At 41.2% G+C, this 26,768-nt stretch overlaps 2 protein-coding genes across 2 annotated transcripts in view; both read right to left on the reverse strand.

Moving 5' to 3' along the window:
• LOC123982746 (stonustoxin subunit beta-like) overlaps positions 1-26,768 on the reverse strand; it is an 868,592-nt gene that overhangs the window by 667,133 nt on the left and 174,691 nt on the right. The window lies entirely within an intron of this gene.
• Positions 7,600-19,618, reverse strand: LOC123982744 (neoverrucotoxin subunit beta-like). Its single transcript, XM_046068542.1, has 5 exons — positions 19,484-19,618; positions 11,063-11,226; positions 10,871-10,970; positions 9,200-10,663; positions 7,600-9,079 (listed from the first exon to the last, which is right to left on the reverse strand). Exons 3-5 carry the CDS (start codon positions 10,959-10,961, stop codon positions 8,529-8,531), a joined length of 2,106 nt encoding a protein of 701 aa, XP_045924498.1. The 5' UTR covers positions 10,962-10,970; positions 11,063-11,226; positions 19,484-19,618; the 3' UTR covers positions 7,600-8,528.

Below are 26,768 nucleotides of genomic sequence, written 5' to 3' on the forward strand. Positions count from 1 at the left end.
ATGACGCTGTAATGACGCTGTACTGCTGTAATGACGCTGTAATGACGCTGTACTGCTGTAATGACGCTGTAATGACGCTGTACTGCTGTAATGACGCTGTAATGACGCTGTACTGCTGTAATGACGCTGTAATGACGCTGTACTGCTGTAATGACGCTGTACTGCTGTAATGACGCTGTAATGACGCTGTACTGCTGTAATGACGCTGTAATGACGCTGTACTGCTGTAATGACGCTGTAATGACGCTGTACTGCTGTAATGACGCTGTAATGACGCTGTACTGCTGTAATGACGCTGTAATGACGCTGTACTGCTGTAATGACGCTGTACTGCTGTAATGACGCTGTACTGCTGCTGTACTGCTGTAATGACGCTGTACTGCTGCTGTACTGCTGTAATGACGCTGTAATGACGCTGTACTGCTGTAATGACGCTGTACTGCTGTAATGACGCTGTAATGACGCTGTACTGCTGTAATGACGCTGTACTGCTGTAATGACGCTGTAATGACGCTGTACTGCTGTAATGACGCTGTACTGACGCTGTACTGCTGTAATGACGCTGTACTGCTGTAATGACGCTGTAATGACGCTGTACTGCTGTAATGACGCTGTACTGCTGTAATGACGCTGTAATGACGCTGTACTGCTGTAATGACGCTGTACTGACGCTGTACTGCTGTAATGACGCTGTAATGACGCTGTACTGCTGTAATGACGCTGTACTGACGCTGTACTGCTGTAATGACGCTGTACTGCTGCTGTACTGCTGTAATGACGCTGTACTGCTGCTGTACTGCTGTAATGACGCTGTACTGCTGCTGTACTGCTGTAATGACGCTGTACTGCTGCTGTACTGCTGCTGTAATGACGCTGTACTGCTGCTGTACTGCTGTAATGACGCTGTACTGCTGCTGTACTGCTGTAATGACGCTGTTCTCCCCTTGTGTCTGTGTGGATTTCCTCCACCATCAATAACATGTCATGTTCTTCAGTCAGTGCCATTGACCAGACACTGGTAAGGATCTGGCGTTGGTTTTCACAGCAAGAAAAAAAAAATAGAACCTCAGCAGGCTATTTTTTTTGTAACTACACAGCGTGTGAGGTGGACGTGTCCCTTCCTGCTTCCCTTAGAGAGCCACAAAGGCTGTAACAGGTCCGAAGCTATGGTACTGTTGTCTTATGATAGCTAGGGGTGTTACATAACGAATATAAAAATCCAAACAGTGGTTCGGGGGCCCCTACAAGGGGTCACCAGTTAATTGATGGAGTAAAAAACATTATGCACAAAATGAAGCACTCTTTGATTGAACTGCATCAAGGATTTAAAGGATCAGTAAGTAAAATCCGTCGGGAGTCGGATGTGTTAAGACTGCTCCTCTGCCATGAAAGGTTTAATGTTTCATCTGTCTTTAATAGACTTATCATTTTAAACTGACCCGCCGAACTCAACCTGACAGATTTCCTCTTTTCTGAGCCGACTCCTGCAGAGATCAAACTTCACGCGAGCATCCCTTTCATCCCGACATCTCCAAATTGATTGGTTCCTCCAGATCAGGAAGCCAGCGCTCTGTGTCTGTGTGTGGACTTGAGCTCTCTATCCAGGAAGTGGAATTCATCATGGTGAGTGCTGACTGGGCATTAGGGCGGGCTGCGGGGGGTTTCCCCCTCCTTCACGGGGTTGCTGATGGAGGCCATTTGTCATGCAAGGAGGGCGGCTCGCTGCACCAACACACTCCCTGAATGTCTAAGTAATGGAAGCAGGCGTGTGCAGGATCACAGCCAGAGGAAACTGCAGGGCGGCGCGGTGGACTATTAGCATAGGATCATCAGGGCTTCAACCGTCTTGTGTTTTCTAGAGCGTGGGGAGCCCCTTCAAAACCGTGGTTAGTCTGAGAGTCTTACACAATAACTGGGTGTCAGAGAGTCACCCCCACAAAGGATAACACGTCACCCATACAACCTCAAAACATACAGTTCCCTCCAAAAGTATTGGAACGGTGAGGCAAATCCCTTTGTTTTTGTTTGGGTTTAAGATCAAGAGTTCAGAATTTCAGCCCTCATTTCCTGGTATTCACATCTATCTATATCACCGTTTCTATTAGACCACATCGTTCTGCGGTGGTCAAAAGTAAAGGAACAAATAATCTTAAAGTAAATAACATTTAATATTTGGTGGCGTAACCCTTGCTTGCAATAACTGCCTCAAGCCTGCGACCCATCGACATCACCAAACTGTTGCATTCTTCATTTGTGAAGCTATTCCAGGCTTTTACCGCAGCTTCTTTCACTTCAGCCTCCTCTTAAGGAGGTGAAATGCAGCTCTGTTGCGTTAAGGTCAGGTGACTGACTAGGCCAGTCTAAAACCTTCCACTTTTCCCCTGATTAAGTCCTTTGTTTTGTTGGCAGTGTGCTTTGGCTCATTGTCCTGCTGCATGATAAACTTCTTAGTTAGAGGAGATCAGCGCAGATTACACCAGTCGACCGTTACTGCACGATATGCGATATTTAATCTGCTCTGTCTCATCCACCGCAGCCGTGCTTTGGTTTTATCCATGAGCACATGTAGCTAGTTATAAACAAGCTAAGCCCCTCTGTCTGTAGCCTGCTTAGCTGAGATGCTACGTATCTTAAAGTTTAGCAAATTCTTGTAAACTCAGCTGCTTGTTGAGAGAAAGCAGCTCCTCAATAATGAATAAAGTCTGGGGGCTCTTCTTTCTCAAAGTAACTCTTTTGATGTCAGGAACATCTTTTAACATGTTCCATTTGTTTCCAGTGAGATACTGATTTTATATTGTGACTCTGCTGCTGTAGTTTTAACAGTTAGTTGTAATAAAATATTAAATTTAGTGTTCTGAATTTTTAAAAGGCTATTATTTAGTAATAAAAAAACAATAAAAATATAGGTAAAGAACAGAACAAATAAATAGTATTAATAAAATCCTAACAATATAAAATAAATACGATATAAATGGCAGCAGGTAAAGACAAAAGTCCGTCTCTGGGATGGATCTCCAATTCATTTAAATTACTATTTATAAAGATTAAACTTGACAATTAACTTTAATCTGGTTATTTTCAACAAAGTTTTGTGCTGGAGTTTGTGTTTTTCTAAATTTTGACACTAAGATTAAAAATGTTTACGGCATGTATATCGGTTCCACATATCGGTCATCGGCCTAATTGGTTACCAATAATCGGTATCGGTCGATCCCTATTAGTGAACACTGTGAGCAACACAAATCATCTTCACCAATATGTCAACACCTCATCATGCACTGGTCAAATTTGACATTTTGGGCTCTTTCGCTTCCTTAACGTGTCTTTTTTTTAAGAATGGGGGAAAGAAAAGGTCCAAAATCCACATTTAGTAGTTGATTTTCCTGCAGTTTGTCTTTGTGCGTCTGTGGATTCCTCCTGAAAGTTAGCTTTCTAACGCTAACTGTCCTCCCCGCTGTCACCGTCTTCACCGTGTCATCTCATTCTTTGCTTCACAACGCTGTCTGTGTCATTGTCATGAGGTCATTTATTTTACATCACATGTTAGCTGCAGTGAATCTGTCTGTCTGTCCTGCTAACCCAGCTGGGAAGTGCATCGTGCTCTGTCTGTGTTTTGGTTGCTTGCCAGAGGTTGTGCCTGAACAATTTTACAGTGAATTACATGTTTTTATTAGTGTGAGAGCTGCTACAGCTCACACACAATAACTAAACTTTTGTTCTCTTTGCTCTTTATTATTATTATAATTATTATTATTATTTATTCTGCTGTTTTTGGCATGTACCGTTTGTCCTACAAACTTGGTTCAACTTCAAATTGTACATCGTCTTAATGAGATGGGTGCTATTACCGGTGTTGCTGATATCTGTAATGGTTGATTTTATATTAATATTTTTATGCATTTTAAAATGAATGGGTTCCTATGGGAGCAGGTACTCCACTCTTCCAACTTTAAGAGCTTAGTGCTCCGGCATATGTGCGGCTAGAGACTCAATTTCAGCTGTTAGTTGCAGAAAAGATGTTGATCTTTCAAAGTTGTATTTTAAATAGTGTTTACTAAAAAAAAAAAAAAAAGTTTAGTTTAGGAGCTATGTCAATCATGTCTTATTCTGACAAAAAATGGCTCCTAAGCACCAATAGAAGGCATGTTTTGCTCTGTGATGGCTACTCCGCTGTTAAAGAATAAAATAAATGAACAGCACACAAAGAATTGTGCTGTGAAAGACTTAATAGCTTGATAACTCAATAGTTGTGATGGCGCAATGGATAAGATGCCTGTCTTTGGTGTGACAGACCCGAGGCATGAAATTAAACTTGCGCGTTCCAGCACCAACAAAAGTGGGACCAGTCCAGACAAGACACAGGTGTGATGGCACTCCTCAAAGCAACTCATCACTTCAAAACAAAAAAAGACAGCGATTATCTGTCTCTCAGTCAAGTTTAGAAACAACTCTGTACTAAGATGGAAAGCTGTGGGCAGAGGTTCATTCAAACTGTTTTAAAGGAGGGACGACTGTAGCGAGAGCACTGCAGTGTCAGGTGGGACTGTGCAGCAATGGCAAATTGTTTACATGGCTCACAAGTCAGGTAGGAGGGCTCGTGATAGTCAGGACCGGCTCTGGCGGTGATGTAGGTATGTGTGCTTATGATCCAGTCATAGCCCTTTCTGACATGGCAGTGCCAATGATAAGGGGATAAGTAAGGGAAGCTTGTAAAGCGCATACTAACACATTTCACACAGTCAGCAACAATGTTCATTAAAAAATGTTACCACAGCAGGTACAGAGGACTTCCTGAGTCTCTTTGCAGAGCACCTGGGTATAAGAAGCCTTTCACTACTACAAACTCTTCGGCTGGCTAAAAACATTGAACATATAACAGCCAATAACGGATCCTGCTTTTATTTATCTTGTTCCTGTCCTCTGAGCTTTACATGCACCCTCATCAAACAACGGCATAAAATAGAAAAATCTTCTAAAATGCTTTGATAAAACATGTGCAGGAGAGACCTGCCAACATAAAAAGACCTGAGCTTCATGAGGAAACAAAGCCCGGACTAGACTCCTTTCCAGCCCAGCATATTATCCACAAGATTCCCCATCTATACTGCCAGACTGCCGATATGACTGCAGCTGTACCCTTTACACAATAACTAAATCATTTCAAGTAAAGTGCTTTGCAGAAATGAAAGAAAATAAAACTTACATTTACATCTTAATTGTTTAATGTCAACATAATAGAAAATCCAAGCTGCAACAAATCAGTCTGTGATGTTTATGTATCTGTAAATGGAGACAAAGTCACAGAGAAGAATCCAATTGAGCACAAGAAGCAATACATTTTCTTATCACAAACTTTAATAAGCTTTGTCAAATAAAGGAACTTAATTCACCTAGAGCCGTAACATATACACAGTTTCTATAAGAAAGTTCATTCATTTTACTAAGGTGTGACAAAACAAGTGCTAGATTGTTTAGTAGCTGTGTAAACTGACACGGTTATTGATTCATATTAATATTAATTACTTGGTTGCTTACTTATCTGTTGCATTTGTTTGCTTCTTTACCAGGTTTATGCTTTAACGAACTGTAATAAAACAACAAAAACAAAGTGTCTCATGGCATCACAGCATTTTACATATATTCACTTCTCTTCTAATATTGAAAATAAATATTTAGTTTGCTTTGATATGGTTTGACATCCAAACGCAAATAACTTTGAAGGATGTATTACAGTTTGGTACAGCATGCAGCATAAACTTAAATACTGCTGACAAGAAATATATTTAATTTAACCTGATGTAACTTCCAATGCTTTACATTTATTTGAACACACAGTCTTAAGTCGTAAAAAACTTTCATGGACCTTAGCCAAGCTGATCTTGTTTGATATATCACGGTAACAATGGTGTGATATTTGTGTCTCTTGTATAATTTAGCAATTGTTCTTATTTGCATTTTATAACTATAATAGGGTTTAATTTATTAGGGGAACGTAACACAAAAACATTACTTTAGTGCTTTCAAATTTGTTTGCTTCTTTCTCCTTAACAAGTATCAAGTACTCAGTAAACCTCTGCATCATGGTGACACTGTGGGGCTCTGTTATTATCTCCTGTTGGTACATTTTCACATTCTCACACATTTTTCTCTCTCATTTACGCCCACAATGTGGGAACATCAGCTTTATCTCGAGATATCTCCAGAAGTAAAAGGTGACAAGAAAAAGTAAAGATGGAGAAAAGTAGATTTTGAAACTGTTGCATTGTGTAGAGCAAGTTTTAAATCATATTTAGAAAGTTATAACCAGATCCAATAAGTATTCTAAGTCAGTGGGCATAAATATCATTTATGTAGATTGGTATAATATTCATGCTAAAACTAATACTGCACATTTCCCATATTCCTGACTAAAGGGGAATAGTGATAGAAGATATTAGAAGAGGTGTTAAAATAACATGAGCTAAGAATGAGAATGAGATAAGAATCAGTGCTAACATTTGCAAACTTTGCAATGCAAATATGGTATGCAAATGATGCATACAATACTATCGCGATACTTATGTCACGATACGAAATTATCACGATACTTATGTCACGATACGATATTATCACGATACTTATGTCACGATACTTATGTCACGATACGACATTATCACGATACGATATTATCGCGATACTTATGTCACGATACGACATTATCACGATACGATATTATCACGATACTTATTTCACCATACGATATTTTCAAGATACTTATGTCACGATACGATATTATCGCGATACTTCTGCCACGATACAATATTATCACGATACTTGTGCCACGATACGATATCACGATACTTATGTCACGATACGACATTATCACAATACGATATTATCACGATACTTATGTCACGATACGATATTATTGCGATACTTCTGCCACGATACAATATTATCACAATACTTGTGCCACGATACGATATCACGATACTTATGTCACGATACGATATTATCACGATACTTATGTCGCGATATATTATAACGATACTTATGTCACGATATGATATTATCACGATACTTATGTCGCGATACGATATTGCGATTTTAAACATATTGCAATTTACTGCAATATTTTATCTTTTTCCCAACTTCAAATTGTGTCCCCAAAGGAAAATTATTTTTCTAGTGGACTGAAAAAGCAATTTTATTAGTGCCAAAAACCAAACTTCTCATGTACAATTTATATAATAACAGATCGATACTTGTTACTTGTTACGATACGATATTGCCTTGCAAAATATCGCGATACTATGCTGTACCGATTTTTTCCCCCACCCCTAATGAAAATGTGGGAGAGAGAGAGGGGGGGGGATAACAAAGCAGCACACAGTGGTAAACTCAGGTCAACACTTTATTGAATATTCTGTTCAACATAAACATATCCAAGAATCTGACATTGACAATGTGTTTAACATCTAACAAGATGGTGTTAACAGTGACTGTCAAGTCCTATGTCAGGTTTAAGGTGAAGACTTGATATAAACAAAAAGATTAAAATTGTATTCTGAAAAGATTTTTCAAGATTCTGCCCAAAGAAGAAAATGAACCAATGAGGCAATGATAAATGATATGTAAATATGTATCATGTAAATAATACATGATAAATTCAACAAAACAAGTTAATCAATATATACTGACATGAACCATGAGTATCACTTTAAACACAGTACCTTTGGTATTATAAGTTTGTGTATTGATATAAGCTCTGTATCTTTAAGTATCAGGAATTAGAAAGTAACAATAAAAACATATATCTGTAATGTATTACAAGTATTACAAGTTTAAACTGACTGTGAAGCATAAATCAATTTGAGAAGAAGGCTGTGCATAGACTCAACATAGAAAATTACATTGCTTCAACTCTCTAAACATCAGCAATGTGCCTAACATCTAACAACTTGGTGATAACAGTGATTCTCTCCTCAGAACAGTAAATTAAACCCTATGTAAGGTTTAAGTAGACTTGACAAAAAACAAAGATTAATCTTGTATTCTACAAATATAATTGTTTTTGAAATACCATACAAAGAAGAAAATTAACCAATACTAGAAGAAAAGGCACATTAGCCACCTTATGTCCCAACATAATCAACATTATAAGTTTAACAAAACAATTTCCTATTTCAACGTACGAGTGTTGACATTGTGTATCGATATATGCTCTATATTATAGGAATTACAATAGGAAGTTGTAATTTACTTAATATCTGTGCTGTACCAAACAGTGGAAGTTTAAAATGATTGTGAAGCTGATGAAGCAAAAATCCATGTGAGAAGATGGCTGTGCATAGACTCAACATGAAGTGATAATCAGAAAAATGACATATATAGTCACTTTATTACAAAGTCAATTATCCTGGTCTCCCTGGGTTTGAATGCAGTTTTGAATTTGTGAAGCAGGTTCAAGCTAAAATATGGTGTTAAGTTGCTCTTTAAATTTTAAATGTTAACAGACCAAGAATCTAACAAGTTTCTTGTCGTCTTTCTTATTCAGCTGGACGCAGGTACACGTAGTTGGATTGTTTTCCAGCCCAGAAACATGGGTAAACTGGCTCAGTGAATGTGGTTTTAAAGGTGTAGAGGTTACTCAGTGAGTCAGAGGAGACTCTGTAGTAGGACAGAGTTCCAGCAGGCCAATCCAGAAACACCCCAACTCTGCTGCAGCCAGAGGGAAAATCAAGTTTCCCCGCATCACCATTATGATATGCGTGAAGTTCCTTTTCTTCAGAGGCCCTTTGGCCAAAACACCATGAAATGGTATTGTTCCCAAGCTGGCTTTGTTCATCCATTGATTTTCTTTCGATTACATTGTATGCAACACCTATGTAAACAGATGGTATAGACATGACACTCCACTCTACCTCCCAGTAATGTTGCCCCTTTAACCTGTCTTTGCACATCACCTGAGGATTTGAATCAAACCTCTCTGGGTGATCAGGATACGTCTGCAACGCTCCATATGTTGCCTTTTTGTTTCCCTCAGACAGAGTGAGGTAGCCGTTCACAGTGTCTGAGTCCAGGGTGAGATCACAGGAATCTGATGGAGAGAGCAAAACAAACTGTGTTATTAGTCATTCTGATGTTCAAACAGGTTTCTAGAAGAGAAGAATTTCTACTTCTGCTTTTTAAACTCATAAAAGCAGAGAAAAGTACTTACACCAGATCAGATCTCTTTTGTCTGTGACGTTCTCCACAGGAGGGAGGTCAGGCTTTGAGAAATCTTCAGAGACCAGAATGCCCTCCTTGTAATGGTAGATGGTTGCTCCTGTGTATTTCTTATTTGCTACAGCTGCTATGAGGAAACGGAATCGGCTGTTGTTCTTCAGTGCTTTGGCAAGATAAGAGAAAGATTTGGCTTTTTTTCTCATTTTAGTTAAAACTTCATCAGAGTAGTACCACTGGTCTTCATTGGTACTTCCTAACTTAAGTGAATCCAAGTATTTGGTCATCACATCAAGGCAGGGGTCAGCACTCTCCAGGGAGGTGAAAATAAAGCACAGAGCATCCTCCACATCTGCAGCAAGAACCTCTCTGTCCAGCTCTGACTGACTGTGGACGATCTTTGTTCCCTCCATCTTTTCTACACAGGATCTGATGATGTTGATTTCTCTCTCTTTATGGTCCATCCACGTGGTTAGTTTCTCATGGCTGAACGGTGACTTGTCTCTGTCTTCAAAGAGTTTTTCTAATTCGCTCTCGTCTTCTTTACCTTTACGGATGAGAGGAAGTTTCTTCTCCATGGTCTGTTTGAGGTTATATTCATAATAATGACACAGTTTTTGAAAACTTCTCAACTTTTCATTGATTTGAGGAAAATCTTGAACCACTTTGTCATCCAGCAAATCGTTGCATAATTTTTCCAGATGATTCAGGTCCTCCAGAGCATCTTCAGCCTTTCTCACAAGTCCAACACTGATCCCACTCATCAGCTCAGGAGCTCTGGAATCCAAATTCTTCAGTGGCATCAGCCAGACCTTCAGTGGAACACAGTTCTCCCCACTTTCTCCCAGCAGCTTTGGAAGTTGTATGTAGGTCTTCACTGCATCTACAAATGTTGCAGGGTTGCTTTCGAGAATGAAGTCTCCGTAGAATTTGCAGGAGAATTTCTCAGTCAGAGCTTTGTCTTCATCATTCAGCTTGATGTCAACTTTCCCCTCAATATTAAATGAGGGGATCTTCTTTATCACAGCTTCCATGCTGCCCTGAATGTTCTGAACGCTGCTGGCGTCTAACTTCTCACTGTCAAACACAAAGAAAGCGTTTGCTCCATAAAGGATGCCTGTGACTACATGAGTTGCAGAGCTCTTCCTAATAACATCTGTCTGTTTGGTTTTCATGGTTAAAAGGTTAATCATTTTCAACTCCTTGAAGTGTGTGGTAGCTTTGTACTGACACGTCACTCTGCTCTGATTCTTGAATTTCTTCTTATCATTGAGATACTTGGCAGATCCTCCAACTTCAATCAGTCCACCCAGGAAACTGGCCTTCAGAGAAGCATCAACATCCAGCAGAAAGGACTTGGATTCAATGGAGTCAGATGCAGAAATTTCAAATGCACTGCTGTGCTGAGAGATTTCAACTGTGTTCTCTTTCAGAGTTTTATCATCCCACAAAGTCAAACCTACAGAAATTGTAAAAAAGTGCAGTCATCTGATAAAGCAGGGAAATCATTTAGATCTCTACATTTGCTGATTCTTTTTACATCATGTAGGAATGTTAAATAGTTTAAGTTAAAATACTATTACCACTATATGAAATTAATTCAAAGTTTCTGTAAGCAGAGCTGTGACAGATATACAAGATGTACATACTGTAAGTCAAGACTTACCTGGGATCAGCTGATCTTTGCGAGCATCATAGAGCATTCCTAGGGTGAATGATCGACCCAGAGCAGCAACCGTCATGTTATCTGCAGCCATTTCTCCAACCTGTTGAGAAATATCATAAGTGACGACACATACTTCACATATATATCTGGTTTTGATCTCCCTTTGTCTCCGTCCACCCAATTTGTCCTCACCTGGTGAATTTGTGTAGATCAGCTTAGTTGTGTTTCAGTCTTCTTGACTTTCAACTGGAGCTGCCAGTCTGATGATCTGTGATGTTGCAAGCTTATTTATATCCTGGCGGATCCTCTCTCCTACTGACTCCTCCCATGACACGCCTCCAGACAACAGCCACTTACTAAAGCAATAGGTTATAACTTGGTTCCGTAAAGAACATGAGAATAAGAGACAGGCAACGAGTAGTTGTTTCATGGGTTTGAGTTCACAAACACAATACTTAGTCCAAAATGTGACTAGATCAATCTTTAGATATTTTTCTTTAGCGCTTCACATTAAAGCTTGGTAGTAATATGTTAATAGTGTGGTAATAGTTCGATAATAAAGAGGTAATCATTTAAAAACACTTACAATTACCAAAGTAATAACCAGGTAAAAGCTTGGCATCAACAATGAGTATATGTGGGTAACATTAGATTGAAATGTATGTAACAGGGTAAGGGGCCAAAAACTAAGATTTATTATGGGGAAACACATATGAAGACAGCAACAAGGCAAAACTGTTTAGTAATTGTATAGTAATATTTTGTTTCCAATATGGTAACCTAACAATAAAATGGTTATATCAGTGCAATATATGAATGAAATGAAATTGTATGTCTCTGTGTCGATGGATGCAGTGTGAACAGTAGGGGGCTGAGCAATAATAATGCTGGTGTATTGTTGTGTTGTGTGTATTTGCAATGTGTTTTTGTGTGTGTTGTCAAATTAATGAAAGTAAGTTTTCCCACTGAAATGACGGCACCCTTACTGGGGAAATAAGACTTTCCCATGAGTTTTTCTGTTCAATAAATACTTGAACAGATTCCAGCTTTTTGCACTTGCAGGTAAACCGCCAAAACAACAATCACGGGGCGCGGTTAGTTCAGCTTACTGAGAAATATGACTCAAGAAAAAGAGATGAGATGACGTCTTCCCATGAGCTTGGAATAAACTGCTGAAACAACAAACCTGGGGCACAGTTAGCTCAGCTGACAGAGCGAGTGCCCCATGTACAAGGATGAGTCCTTACTGCAGCGGCCCGGGTTCTAACCCAACCAACGGCCCTTTGCCCGGGTCGCCTCCTCAATTCCTCCTCTGTCCACTGTCCTAGCATTAAAGGCAAAACATGAAATATATCTTGAAAAATCCCAATCAGATCTTGCCTCTATCATGTCACAGTAAGATAAGAGATTTTGTTGTTTTATTATGTAAACGCACTATTACAACTATAACTTTATGTAACAGCTGACAGTACGGTGTATATTTGCACAAACCCAAGTGGTGTACTAATATATTCGTTTGTTTTATTTACATTAACACATTAATTTTCTGAAAGCAACATGATCCATTTACGTGGCCATAACAAAACAAGTCCTCCAACCTCAGAATAAGTTATTTGTCATTCCTTCCAAATTAACCCTTGTGAGTAATTGAATAATAAACACTTGTGGTACTTTCTGTGCCATAACCATGACCTTATAAGGTGTAGTGGTGAGTATCATGCAGACTACAGGCCGTCTGTCAACACCGGTGGGAGGATAGTTAAGGTTAATAATATATGCCATGAACATTATATCTTTTCAAAAATCATTAAATCACTGATTGAATCCCACTTTTTTGCTCTGAAAGGTCTCGCCAGGTACATACAAGGTTTCAGAGCACGATCAGAGTGGAGCAGGAGCAGAAGTCAGAAACCTAAACGTAAACATAAACGGATGATACTCGAACCCGACTTCAGTAACTTCATTACATGAACCATTGTGAACCATTACAACATTTAGAGTAAGGGATGCAGGTGATGTGAAATGATTTTTAAAGTGTGATTTCGTACTTGACATTATAACCTTATAAAATCCACTGTGTTAGCTTCCTATGATGCTAAAGGTGTAGTGGTTTCAATGGAACAGCAGGAGTCTTTCCACAGAAATGAGGACACACTTACTGAGAAACAGGATTTAAGATCTTCCTACAAAGAGCAAGTCAAGTCTTGCCCCTATTGCAGCACAGTGAAAGTTTTTTTCATTACGTACAAGGTAGATTCATTTGTCACAATACAACAGGTTGTAAAGTCAAATTGAGTTTGTAACTCTCTTCTGTTCTGATACGTAGCAGACGATATACAGTAATATAAAAAAAGCTATTTTAAAAATGGTAAAAAGAAACAAACTATATTCAATGGAGCAGTGCTGAGGATGAATTAGAGTTTAAGAGTCTGATAGCTTGGGGGGAAAAGCTGCTTTTCAGTCTGGTGGTGCGGAAGCTGATGCAGCAGGGTGAACAGGCTGTGGCTGGGTGGGTACTGTCCTTTAGTGTCCTTTGGGCTCTGCGGGCACCTCACCTCACCGATATCACTGATGCTTGGGAGATGGGTACCAATGACCTTCAGAGCAGAGCCCTCCGGTCCTGGGCCGTGCACGTCCCATGCCAGTTTGAGATGTTTCCAGTCAGGATGCTTTCTATTGCTCCTCTGTAAAAGCTGACAAGAACTTGGCGTAGGAATTTGGCCTTCTTAAGCTTCCTAAAGAACTCCAGTCGTTTCTGAGCTTTCTTCCGCAACGTGGAGATGTGAGACGACCATGTCAGGAATGTGTGTCTTCACCTTCTTTTTTCGAAAATCAACAATCAGCTCTTTAGTTTTGTTGACTTTGAGCAGTAGGTTGTTTTGAAAGGGGAAATTGTGTCAAGAAACCTGATTATGACTTTGAAGGAGAATAAATGTGTTTATCAAACACGGTGCAAGACGGGAAGAATCTCAACCCAAGGTCTAAGTTTGTTTCTCATTGTCAGAGGAAGTGGTTTGCTCAGTTGTCACGGAGAATACAATTTCCACGGTCACAAGAGTGAACGTTCATGCTCAACATGTCCTTTCATATTGCAGAAGAAAACATCAACACGTTTCTTCAGAAGAAAACAGACTCCAGCAGGTTCACCAATCGAACTCTGAACATCGCTCTGGTTCGTTCCTCCTGACAGGTGGAAAAGAAATCTGCAGCACAGAATTATTGTTATTGATAAGATGCTGTATGAATCACACACTGGCTGCATCTTTCAAACTAACTGCAGGTAGTGAATCGTGGATCGTTTCCCCCAACACTGCTGCACAAAACCTGTCCGGAGGGAACGAATGCTGAACATGTGTGTTCAGGGTTTCATCAGTCAGTGAGACTCTGTAAAGTCAGTCCTGTGGATTATCCACTGTTTTTATTGAATTTCTTAATATTGAGGTTTGTTCCAATAATCTGCATCGGTCATTTCAGAAACAGAAAGCTGATATGATTAACTAATAAAAATTTTGCTCCTTTGGCTCTGATGCAGCCGCCTCTCTCTGTCTGTGCTCGCCACGCTGTGGGCACACACCTCACAAAACACGAAGAAACACAACTCTGGGTTCACAAGAAGAAGACAAGATGATAATTGACCCTCCGCTAAGCCACGCCTCGAATACGCAGCTGGCAAATCACAGTGCAGTATAAGACTCACTCTAACTGAGGTCCGACACTTTCATGACTTTCAGTGACTCTGATGCAGAAAGAGTCGTTTTCCAGCTTTTGTTGGCTGTATTTTTCTCAGATCTGGTCAAACGCTGTTCCTGCGGCATCTTGTAACAGTTACAGCAGCTGCCAGAGAGGCTGAAAGGAGAAGGACGATTTATCATCTTTCCAAAACCTAAAATAAATCCAGAAACATGTCTGCTGTGGATTGTTCCTAATGTTATTTAGCTAACGCTAGCTAACATCCTACTGAATGTAACGTAATAAAGCCCCGCTGTTCTGCTTTTTAATGACTGGCAAAAGGGCGGGAACAGATGAGCGCCACATAGAGCCCGCCGGTACGCAAGAAAAGTCCCGGGACGCCAAAGAGTAAAATGTAGAAGTAACTTACTGGTATCGGTGGCCCACTTCAAGCACTGCCTATTATCAAAAATTGTGTCTGTGAAGCCGCAGTCCACCGGTGGATCACATGCCGACAAGAATGGCCTTGTTACGTCAGCAAAGGTCCAGACGATCCAGTCCAGTAAAATATTTGGTCCAAAACGCATTATTGTATCAATGAATACAGACGGACTGCTGTTGCGTCGCTTTTAATCAGCCTAACTACAGCTAGCGTGTAAACAAGAAACGCGTCTACACGTTGACCTTTTGAGTGGCACCTTACTTGACCCAATAGAAACTTCCATGCCCTGTCCACAGTCCACAATAACCAATGAGTGTCCACGTAGCCAGGAAGTTCCACTCCCCTTTCTTTCGTGTGTACACCAGAAAATTTCATACTTTCTTAATTACTTACATACTTTCTAAATACTGTTCTCCTGTCTATGTGTGGAATCTTTATAAACGCTGTCTACTATAAACCGTTATTATTGTTGCCTTAATTTGTCAAATGTAACGCATGAAGTCGTTCCTTTCTTTGGATAAAGATGTAGTGTCAGTTTGTCCCGGTGTGTTGCAGTACCGGCAGTAAGCTACTCTGTCACTAGATAAATCCTATGCCAGTTATTTCTCACAGTATCTACCCGTCTGGTCCAGGACAGGACTTGATTTCAGTGGAACTTTCTGTCGCTGCAGCAGAAACGTTCTTTAAAGACATATTTTTTGAATGCAGTATTCATTTTATTGTCTTTATTGTTTATGAGCAAGTGCCGTAAAACAACCTCAAGCTAAATTTAAAACTTAAATAAGAGGAATTGTGTAATTTTTGCGACTCGTAATCCGAATAGTCAAGTATTTATTTCAATAATCTGGGATTATTAATCTGTATGTGCAAACTAACGTCAGCGGCAACATCGTTCACCAGCAGCTCGCTGACAAGGCTGCTGCAGATAGATTTTGTTTGTCGCCCTTGTGAGCAGATTATCTCAGAAAAAGAACAGTTGGTTCCTTTCACTGATTGTAATACTCTGAGAAGAACTCCAGTCGGTTGGTTATTTCACTTAATATGTATTGTCAGCTGTAGATCTCGTGCTCTGTTGATGCTTGCATGTCCTTCCTCAAATGTAAATGTAAATGGTTACTTCCCATCTTGCATTAAACAAAGGCATGCTGCTGAGGGACGTGTCTTGTTTTAGGTTGCTTGAGGTTTGTTGTTGTTGCAGTCCGGCACTGTGTCTTCTGCTGAAACAGTTGAAAGCTGCAGCAGACGTTAATCGTGCTTCTCATTTTCCACCACCTGCCGTCTCAGGTATTAACCGGCCTCTGATTGGACAGCTGGACTGGAAACCAAGAGGTGTCGGGGGGGGTCACGAGGTCCGGGGATGGGAAACACTATCTTAGATAATATTTAATCACCACCAGCTCTCCCGGTCACTGATGTGTTGGTGTCCTTAACGTTTACACGATTGAAATTCAGCTCAGCCGCCTGAATCTCCCAGCTCATTTGCCTCAGACCTGGATGGCGGCTCTGTCTCACGTCCTGGGAGGCGGAGTAATTATTACACGGCCGGTCTGGTTTATTCTGTGTAATTGCTTCCCGTTGTTTTCCTCTCGTAAACACAGCAGCACTAACACAGGACCCCTCATTCTCATCTATAGAGAACCACAGAAGAAGAATGACGAGGGAGAGGTTACCGTGGCAGTAACGTCTAAATAAGCACTTAGTGTTTTTATGTTCAGACGAGGTCATTTGGGCCTCAGGATTCTGGGAAATGTGTCTCACCCAGTGTTTCAAGTCAGTCAGACTGAATTTCTAGTCAGAAATAATGAGGTCATTTTAACCCCGAGCAGCTGACGGAGGCAGAATCATCCCTCCAGAATAACGTCATGAGATGCTGTTGAGACAACGAGAAGGTTTTTCACAGATCGAGAAGAAAGCCACCGTGTAAATCATTACTTCTTCTTTTTAACTCGACTGTTTTGAGTTTTCAAAAGTTAAACTTGCCTTAATTCATCTTGATCTTGGGTCAGTTTTTAAAAAATGAGTTCAAGAGAAACTGTCTTTTTTAAACCACTGCTAAACTGAAACATGGACATAACCAACTCATTATTAGGGTTGAGCGAGTTCTCGGGTGAAACGAGCATCTGGTACAGATAATGTACTTTTTACGAGTACGAGTATCATCAGTAAAATGTCTTAATATCTTTTCTAATAAACAATAAATTACGGCTGAACAATTTTGGGGGAAAAACAGATATTGCGATTATTTATTTTTAAGTGAAGCTCTAGTTTAATATTCACTGTCAGTCTATTTTAGACGGAAGCCTTGTGAAGCAGCACAGAGCAGATGAACCGGACAGGAAGTCAGACACAGAACGATAGAGAGAATCCGGTCGATTTTCAAAATAAAACACCTTTTGCAGACTCCCGATCGTACATCAACAATAAACACAGTTGAAACAGACAAAAAAAAAACAATTTAACTGCGTAGCTACCTAACCATGAAGCACGAAAATCAAGCTCAACTCAACAAATAAGCAAAATCTGAACAAGTCAGCAAAATCAGGCAGGCAAAACGCTCTTATTCTGAAGTGCTCCATGAGGATATGTAACGTTAGCCTGCAGAGAGCTGAACAACGGGATGAATCTGCTACTGCAGTTTAAAACGGGTCAGATATAATTAACCTACATTTTAATCGCCGTCTTCACAATTAGCCAATTGTGTTCTTTCAAATCATAATTTGGATTTGAAAACGATTAATCGTTCAGCCCTGCAATAACCACTTTTTTAAAATCATTCTCATACTCTTGTAATCAAAAACGTTGCTCTGAAGCTCAGTTCTGAGGCTGTTCTTTAAATAATTTTATAATAAATAACAACTTCTGACCAACCCATTTCAAGCTTAAATGACTAACTTCGAGTTAGGCCAGCCCACTTCTGGGTACAGATGCAGATGATTTAATTCGTAGGACAGATCCAGACAGTGGTTAACTCGCTCAGCCTTACTAATCATACACTGCAGATAACTCATATAATCAAATTCCAACTAAAATAGAGACACCTTTGTGGTAAAAAATCCTCCTAACTTGAAAAGTAAAGTAGTATAAATGTAGTTAAGCTGTTTTAACTTTAAACTGTGTTCGAGTAATGCAGAAATTTGTTGATTAGACTAGATACAGTAAGTTTTCCTTGTATTGACAAAGTAAAATAATTATTTGCTTAACTCATAGTATGAAGTTGAAACAAGTTATAAAAGTTTAATTAACTAAAAACACAGTGTTGATGCCTCCTCATAGAATGAATCCAAAACGCGAGCCTATCCAGACTTGTTGAAGTCGATGCCGTTTTTGAAATAGAAAAACTATCTCAAAACATCCGTTTACGGACCTAAAATACGGCTTTTTTTGAATCATGCAAAGCTGCCAGTCACAGAACTACAATATAGGACAGGAAACGCAGTATAATAGGTCTCCCTTAAACCTAACACAACCTTTTTCAAACCGTAACATCCAGGGGGAAATATATTTGGATCAATACGTTATTTTCAGAATGCAGTACATGTTTTTATATATGTGTGCGTGCATGTTGACAATCCATAGATGCTACAGAGCTGACGGGAGGTCGATTAGGAACATGTTTGATTAGTAATTGATGGATCCACCACTCTTACCCGCCACTAGCTGACAATATCTTTTTGTTAAATTACCAAGGTGAAGAACGAAACCTACAAGCTCAGTACACAAGTGTGTTTAGAAATCAGGTAACAGCTGAAGTGGCTCTGCTGTAAAGTTCAACAACATTTGGGGTCCCAAGTCGAATGTTTACATAATCATATGGAGAGTTTCTGAGTCATACAAACAACTGAGGAGGAAAGACAGGCTGTTGAAGAGTCGTGAGGAAGGATAATCTGATGTGACATGAACGCAGCAAAATGTTCAGATCTCCCATCGACACGGTTCTTATATCCTTGAAGCAAAATAAATGAAGGGAGTAGAAAACAGGGTTAATCCTGCTGAGATCACCAATCTGGTCCTTTTCACAATTACCAAACGGTGGACAAGCGTCTTGATCACCAGCACCGTAAAACCATCGGAGGGCCGCGGCGGCGGCCTCGCTCGTTAGATGAGACGAGATGAGACCTGAGTGATCCCCGCAGGGAAATTAGGCCCCTGCAGCAGCAAAGGTAATGGGATTCATCAGGGCAAGACGACAAACAGAATACAGGCTCGCAAATAGAGTATTAAAAAAGCAATAAGAGGAAGAGACATTTAAAAACAATTTGGGCCCTGGAAAAAGAGAAAAGGCTGCAGGAAAATGGCTTCACGCAGATACGGATGTAAAAAGTGTCAGTGATGCAGTGTGGCAGGTCGCACCAAGCTAATTATTTTAGCGCCCAGAAGAAGCCAAAAGAAAAAGAGTTTTCCTCGTGCTAAAGACATCACATGACAAACGTGTTGTTATTGGGAATTTTTCTTTTGTTGTAAGTCACTTAGTCTGAGTTTGACTGCTAAACACTGAACAGCACCTGATGTAGGGGGAAGATAACGTAAGCTGGAGTTAAAGGTTCTGGTCCTGGTGTACAGCAGCTCTCATCGAACACGTGCTGGGATAGGGTCAAGCCCCCAGTGACCCTGAGCCGTCGCTAATCCTGCTGCGTAGCTTGTGCACCTAAAAACACGGTGACACTGAAAATATATGAATCAGTTAACTGTCTCAGTTAATGTGTGAACTCACTGATGTAAAGTCCACCTCATCTCATCTCGCTGGAGTCTTGCGCCGACAGCTCTGAACACGGACCACCCGCCGAGTGCTTGATCCGGGACGTTGATGGACCAGGTCTCTGTAAAGATGTGGGGTTTGATTTCCATTGCTTGGCCAACTTGAGTCCCATTTTGTCCAGACCGGACCTTTAGGAGCAGCCTTAAGTCGGAGCTGGGCCAACATGGCTCCTATCATGACTCTCTTTCCTCTCCTCTGGGCGATCACCACACCCGCATTGGTGGATCTTTATCCGCTCCTCTTTAATTCAAAAACCCGTGTTCCTCTTCCAAAGACAGTATTTCTCTCAGAGGGTTGAACATGCGCTGCCGGCTGGCAGTAAAGTGTGACGTCAACCCTGTCACCAGAGATAATCCTGCAAACCCCCGGATCAATCAAAGTGCAAACTCTTTCTTTCTACAATTTCTGCGCACGGCAACTACAGCGCGGTATTGTTAACGCGAGGGGAAGACTATAAGTAGAATATGATCCACCATCAGATCCACCCTCCTGTTTCCACTACATGAAGGGCCCACGACGCTGGAAGTGAACTGGAAGTAACTCGTGCGCTGCAGATGAACCGGGCCGGGGAAGGACAACTCGGCCGTTACGGTAGCTTCCTCCCTGGAGGAGTCTGGTTTCTCTCCGCGCCCTCATAGCTCAGCACTGCCAAGACAGTTTGCTTTTGGTCAACGACACAAATTCACCTGTAAAAGTTGGACCACCTGACTTCAAGTCTTCAGAAACAAATAGACTTGTGGTAACCTAAAAAATAATTATTCACGAATTAAAAGTCCACCAGTCAAGACCGAAGTAACCACCTGATACCGACAGGTTCTCTGAAGAACCACCACTATATTCACATCAGTACTGAAAAGCTAAAAGGAAACAAAAACAACGTCTTCCTACGAACTTGAGATTTAGTAAGACCCCGCCGCTATCTCCTGAGAACACAGTCCATAACTGGACTTTCACTTTAAATCTCTGGCTGCCTAATATTTGTGTACAGGCCTCGTTAACCGTCAGCCGCTCCGTTTGATGGAGTCGAGTAATGAGATATCAATACAAACACAGGGAGCGGCCAGTCGGTATTACTCTCCCATTAATAAACATTATTTCCTCGAAGAGGATAAACAATGGATTAGCTTTGTTTGCTCTGGAGAAGCGTTAATTACAGCGCTGTTGATTAAAGACTGAGAGGTCTGTAAGAAAGGATATGGTGAGGTGAGGAGGCCCGAAGGACTGTGCTGCATGTGGACGGGATAATTAAAGGAGAAACGTCTCCTTCCATTCTGATTCTGTCTGTCTGTCTTTTATTAAATCCCGTTTCTTCTCATCTTCCTGCTCACAGAAACACACTGCAGCCGTTCAGACAAGCTCAGAACTGACATTTATCTCTTCTTAATTAATGCCAAAGCATCTTAATTTCAGTTAGAGGCTTTAATTTGAGATTACTCCTCACACATTGAAGCTGCTTACTTATAATTATTTGGGAAGACAACAACCTGGCAAACCTGCTGTTTCATAAGTCGTGGGACATTTTTCCTCTGCGTCTGAACAGAACAGTAGATTATCACATCTGTAGATCATGTCTTCGATTAATAGATTAGTTCTTTGGTCTATAAAATGGCTGGAGGGTTAATAAAGTGTTTTCCAAAGTCCAAGAGGACGTCCTGAAAGGTCTTGTTTTGTCCACAACCCAAAGATATTCCGTTTACTGTCACAGAGGCAGTAAGACTTCAGTGTGTGTTCATGTGCTCTTAAGCCGGTGTTCTGACGATATATGCTGCCCTATCGAGAAATTCTACCTTGTTTGTTCCCCTTTCCAATCCCATAAAGCTATAACTCTCACAGCATTACGACATATTCTGTTTTTTGATTATATTATAACATCATTTCAGGGGTAGCGTATTATGATAGACTAATATCCCCTATCAAATAATGCTCCCATTACAGAATCATTTTATATTTAAGCAATAGCTCACTTCAGGCCGTGGTAGCAGTTTATTATATCACGGTTAAGGGCCGTTGTTCCCCCTTAACTGTGATATAATAAGCGTATATCACGGCCTGAAGTGAGCTATCGCTTTTATAAAATGGTTGCCAAGTATGGCAAAAAGAAAGCAGGCTAACAGACGCACTACAATTTGACTTTATTTCATCAACGGACATCTCTTGAATGAATACAAAAAGTTGCCACATACCTGAAAGGCTAGAATTACTGAAACTATTTGTTTTTATCTATTTGCACGTTGCCGTTTGTTGTGCAGCCACTAAAAAAAAAAAACTGTCCAGCGTCAGGAAATTGACTTTGGTAACTTGAACTTATATGATAATATGTTTGCTGCTGAGTGCCGGCGGCCAGCAGGGCGTAAAATAATAACACTTTAATATTATTCCTACCAGAAAGGGCGGAACTGCGTCTCTCCTTGAGCAACAGTCTTTGAACAGGATGTTGAAACTTAAACTTAGATGATTTCTCTCGCTCTCCCATTATTTATTTATTTATTTATTTATTTATCTCTCTCCGCCGATAAAATGCGATCTGCATCAGATCAGGTCGTGAGACAAAGCTCAGATTATAACTCGAACCCTGTTTGTTGTAGGGTGATACAGATCTGTGCGAAGGAACTCAACGTCATCCCTGTTGTATACGCTCATTATATCACTACTATGAACCAATCAGATTGCTTGATTTGAGCTACCAATTTTATATTGCACCACTACTCACTCCATGTGTACTGTAAGGAGATGGGTGGCATGTTGAAATACTATATTATGCCATTTTTATTTAAGATATTGGGTAGTGTATGCTGATAGATTTGTTTTTGATATTGCTGACGATCAGCCTCTGTCTCGACGGCGTGCCCAGCAGCAAGGTTGCACAGATTTATGGGCGAGGAAACAGACCGCACTTGTGGGTCGTGCACATGCGCAGAACCGCTAAGTAGCGCATCTCGATAGGTAGCATAAATCGACAGAACACCGGACAGTGGAATCAACATGGACGCTACTACAAAGATGTGTTGGATTAACATTATCACAGCAGATAAACATCACGCAGACGTCTAGTTCACTCTACGTGGACAGCAAACTAACCATTAGAACCAGATTACAGGCTACATGCAAAATATGTCTATACAATACGTGATTTTGCACAAATCAAAGTGTATCTCTTTACTTCGTTATGTCCCATGTACACTTTATTTCTCTTTTTGCAATAAATACTACTACGCGGACTAAAGCAAACGATGATTTTAGTGCTCAAAGCTTCTACAGATTATTTCATTGATTCATTGATGCATCATTTAAGAAGTACTTTTGCTTGGCGGTGGCGCCCCCACCAACCAGGACACGCTGGGTAAGTTAACTCCTGACTGTGACGTTACAGCCCAAACTCACGGTCCAACCAGGAGAACAACAAACGCACATTTACAGCTGAGGATTGCAGCTTACTTTGGCTTCAACTCAACAATCAATCATGATTTCAGTTAAATGCTAAAGTTGCCGCTACTGTTACCTTGTCTGTGGTCCGCTGGCAGAACACCGGCGGACGGTGGACGGCCTGTAACATTACAGAACCGTTCTTTTAGCTTAAAATAATCCCATCTTTGTCCCTCGCTATTTTTTCCTCTCTTCCTCCACTTAGCAAACAGCGCCATCATAAGCACGTCGTGTTAACAGCGTCCGTGCGAAACAGTGTTCTATATAGTTCTCTGGATTAAACAAAGCGCCGATGTAGTTGATGAATTGTTTCAGCCCTAACTAGCAGCCCTACTACTACCACCGTTACTTGTTCTTCTTCGTATATGTACAGCTTAGGGAGGAAACAAACTCTGTAGAGCAGTTTGTACGTTTGGGCTACTGTAGGAACTTGGCGCCGTCCATGTAAGAGGACCCGCGATGTATGTAGATAGAAATGTGCCATTCTAAAAACATAACAATTCACTATGTAAGGTCTTTATGTTCATGTTATATTGCATTTCTGTTAATAGATCCTCCGAAATATTACACACCGGACCTTTAAGCTTTATTGAGGTGGTAAACAAACTTCCATTTTCTTTCCTTCTAATGAGTCTTGGACTTACTGCATGAATATGTTTCGTTACGATTCACCATTCTATCAGCTTTGTCAGTCAGTTCGGGTGAGAAGGGAGTCTTAAGGGAGGGTTGGACAACACACATGGACTCGCACAGATCTAGCCGTCTCGTCACCTGAATAACATTTAGTTGTCGGTTTGCCGATGGGTTTAGTTTTACCCGTCACACTATAACGCATACAAGTACGAGAGTGGCCGGAGGACCTGGCACAGCGAGGAGTGCTCCTCAACCAACAGTACCTGAGGGAGCCACATCTGAGCCTGAATTTGAGAAACTCTATCGCAAGAGAAAGGTCTGCAGGGGGAGTGTGCTTTAGTGAATGTTTTTTTCTGTCAAGCCCTCGGGTTGTTTTCAAACAGTGCCTCAGGTTTTAGAATACTTCTGTAGAGGACGCCATGGGTCTTAATGGGTTAAAACATCTGAGAGAGCATTTTATGACAAAAACAACCACAGTATTGTCAAAGGTATGTGGACAGGAGAACCGTCCAGCCTTAAGTGAAACCATCACAGAGATGGGGACTCGAGTTTGAGACTCGGACTCGAGTGACACACACAGTGACTTCAGACTTGACTCGGATTCGAGGTGCGGGACTCGTGAACAATGTTTATTTTTATGAAACGTCTGATGAGCGTGCTGTTATTCCCTCCCTGCGTTTCCTATAACCTGCCTACGTAACACGTAGCATCAGCTGTGCGCGACCGCACGTGAGAGAGGACAACAAACAGCGGCAGATGCTGAGCCATTCATCAAACTTTGGACGCAAAATAGGTTAGTAAACATGTTTAGCTCAGCATTGGCCATCTACCGTTAACTTGCTTCTTGCTTCATCTACGACCTAAGGAAGGCTAAGACCGACTGTCTTTCGTTATGAAAAGATGAATGAGTGTTTGTTTGGTGGACGATTAACGTAATCACTTACGTCCCGCTGGCTGCAGTCACGTTATTTACTACCGTTGGCTGCAAACAGGGCGGCACGTAGAATGTTGTAGAATGGAGAATTGAGACTTGACTTGGACTCTAGCTCCGCGACTTGACTTGGACTCTAGCTCCGAGACTTGAGAGACTTGACTTGGACTCTAGCTCCGAGCCTTGAGACTTGGACTCTTGCTCAGAGCCTTGAGACTTGACTTGGACTCTTGCTCCGAGCCTTGAGACTTGACTTGGACTCTTGCTCCGAGAGTTGACTTGGACTCTTGCTCAGAGCCTTGAGACTTGACTTGGACTCTTGCTCCGAGAGTTGACTTGGACTCTTGCTCAGAGCCTTGAGACTTGACTTGGACTCTTGCTCCGAGACTTGACTTGGACTCTTGCTCAGAGCCTTGAGACTTGACTTGGACTCTTGCTCCGAGCCTTGAGACTTGACTTGGACTCTTGCTCAGAGAGTTGACTTGGACTCTTGCTCAGAGCCTTGAGATTTGACTTGGGCTCTTGCTCCGAGAGTTGACTTGGACTCTTGCTCAGAGCCTTGAGACTTGACTTGGACTCTTGCTCCAAGACTTGACTTGGACTCTTGCTCAGAGCCTTGAGACTTGACTTGGGCTCTTGCTCCGAGAGTTGACTTGGACTCTTGCTCAGAGCCTTGAGACTTGACTTGGACTCTTGCTCCGAGACTTGACTTGGACTCTTGCTCAGAGCCTTGAGACTTGACTTGGACTCTTGCTCAGAGCCTTGAGACTTGACTTGGACTCTAGCTCAAAGACTTGTGAGCATCTCTGCACCATGAGCACTAAAATTCCACCGCCACACCTGGTGATCAATCGGTGTTCCAGCTCATCCCAAAGGTGCTGGACGGGGTTGAGGTCATGTCTCTGTGCAGACCAGTCAAGCTGTTCTACACCAAACTAGTTTTTTAATGGAGCTGCTTGGTGTCATTATGGAACAGGAAAGGGAAAAACACTGATGTCTAAAATATCACTCTAAGATTTCACTGAACTAAGGAGTCCTAACCCAAACAGACCACAACCAAAAGTACACAAAAGTATTTGGGCAGGGTTGTACTGATACTTTAGATCATATAGTCTGCTTGCAGATATAATTATAATTTTCACCTCAGTGAAACATGTCAGTTCCCTCCAGCAGGGAAACTTCCTAATCAGAAAAGACAATTTGAGGACTTTGGACAGGAGACCCTCGAGAGACGGAGTGATCAGATAAATGCAGATGAAAGCCTCAGATCTTCTGCAGTGGAGAGTTGTCAGGGGGTTAGAAGGCAATAAATGGCTTTGAATATTAAAGATCCCCCTTCATATAAAAATGTATTTTCCTCAAGTGTTTGATTTTCATTTTACAGACCGACATGCAGAGCTCCTCAGCTCCTCTGCTTAATAGGATCAAAACCTTTTCATCCATCCATTCATCTTTAGTTGCTTGTATCCAGGGTCGGGTCGCGGGGGCAGCGGACCCCAAACCTCCCTTTCCCAAACCACATTAATCAGCTCTGACTGGGGAATCCTGAGACGTTCCCAGGCCAGTGTGGCCACCTAGTCCTGGGTTTTCCCGAGGCCTCCTCCTAGCTGCATGTGCCTGGAAGACCTCCCTAGGGCGGCTCCCAGGGGCCATCTTTACCAGATGCCCAAACCACCTCAATGGGCTCCTTTCCACACAAAGTAGTCACGACCGAAAGAACTAGATCATACAAGTGGCCGAAATGGCTTTTCTCAGGGGGGTGGCTGGCTTCTCCGTTAGGGACAGGGTGAGAAGAACTCGGAGTACAGCCGGGTCAACTTTGTAATAATCTAATTTATGAAATGTCAGAATGTCAAGTTATCAGAGCCCAGCACGACCAATATTCACTTTATAATCAAACAAACAAGTTTTTGTTGGAGCCGGAGAACGTTCAGCTTTTCCAAATAGATAAATTACTTCAATGATTATCTGACTTGTTGCAGATTATTTTCCTGCCAACTGACTAACTGAATCATTCATGTAAAATTAGAGATTCACTAACCCA

The sequence above is a fragment of the Micropterus dolomieu genome, linkage group LG14 (assembly GCF_021292245.1).
Source record: "Micropterus dolomieu isolate WLL.071019.BEF.003 ecotype Adirondacks linkage group LG14, ASM2129224v1, whole genome shotgun sequence".
Lineage (NCBI taxonomy): Eukaryota > Metazoa > Chordata > Actinopteri > Centrarchiformes > Centrarchidae > Micropterus > Micropterus dolomieu.

Coding starts and splice junctions, on each gene's coding strand:
- LOC123982744 (XM_046068542.1), bottom strand. CDS start 10,961: ATGGCTGCAGATAACATGACGGTTGCTGCTCTGGGTCGATCATTCACC. Junction 10,664..10,870: donor CAAAGATCAGCTGATCCCAG/GTAAGTCTTGAC, acceptor CAATTTCTGTAG/GTTTGACTTTGTGGGATGAT. Junction 9,080..9,199: donor CAAAAGAGATCTGATCTGGT/GTAAGTACTTTT, acceptor TCTCTCCATCAG/ATTCCTGTGATCTCACCCTG.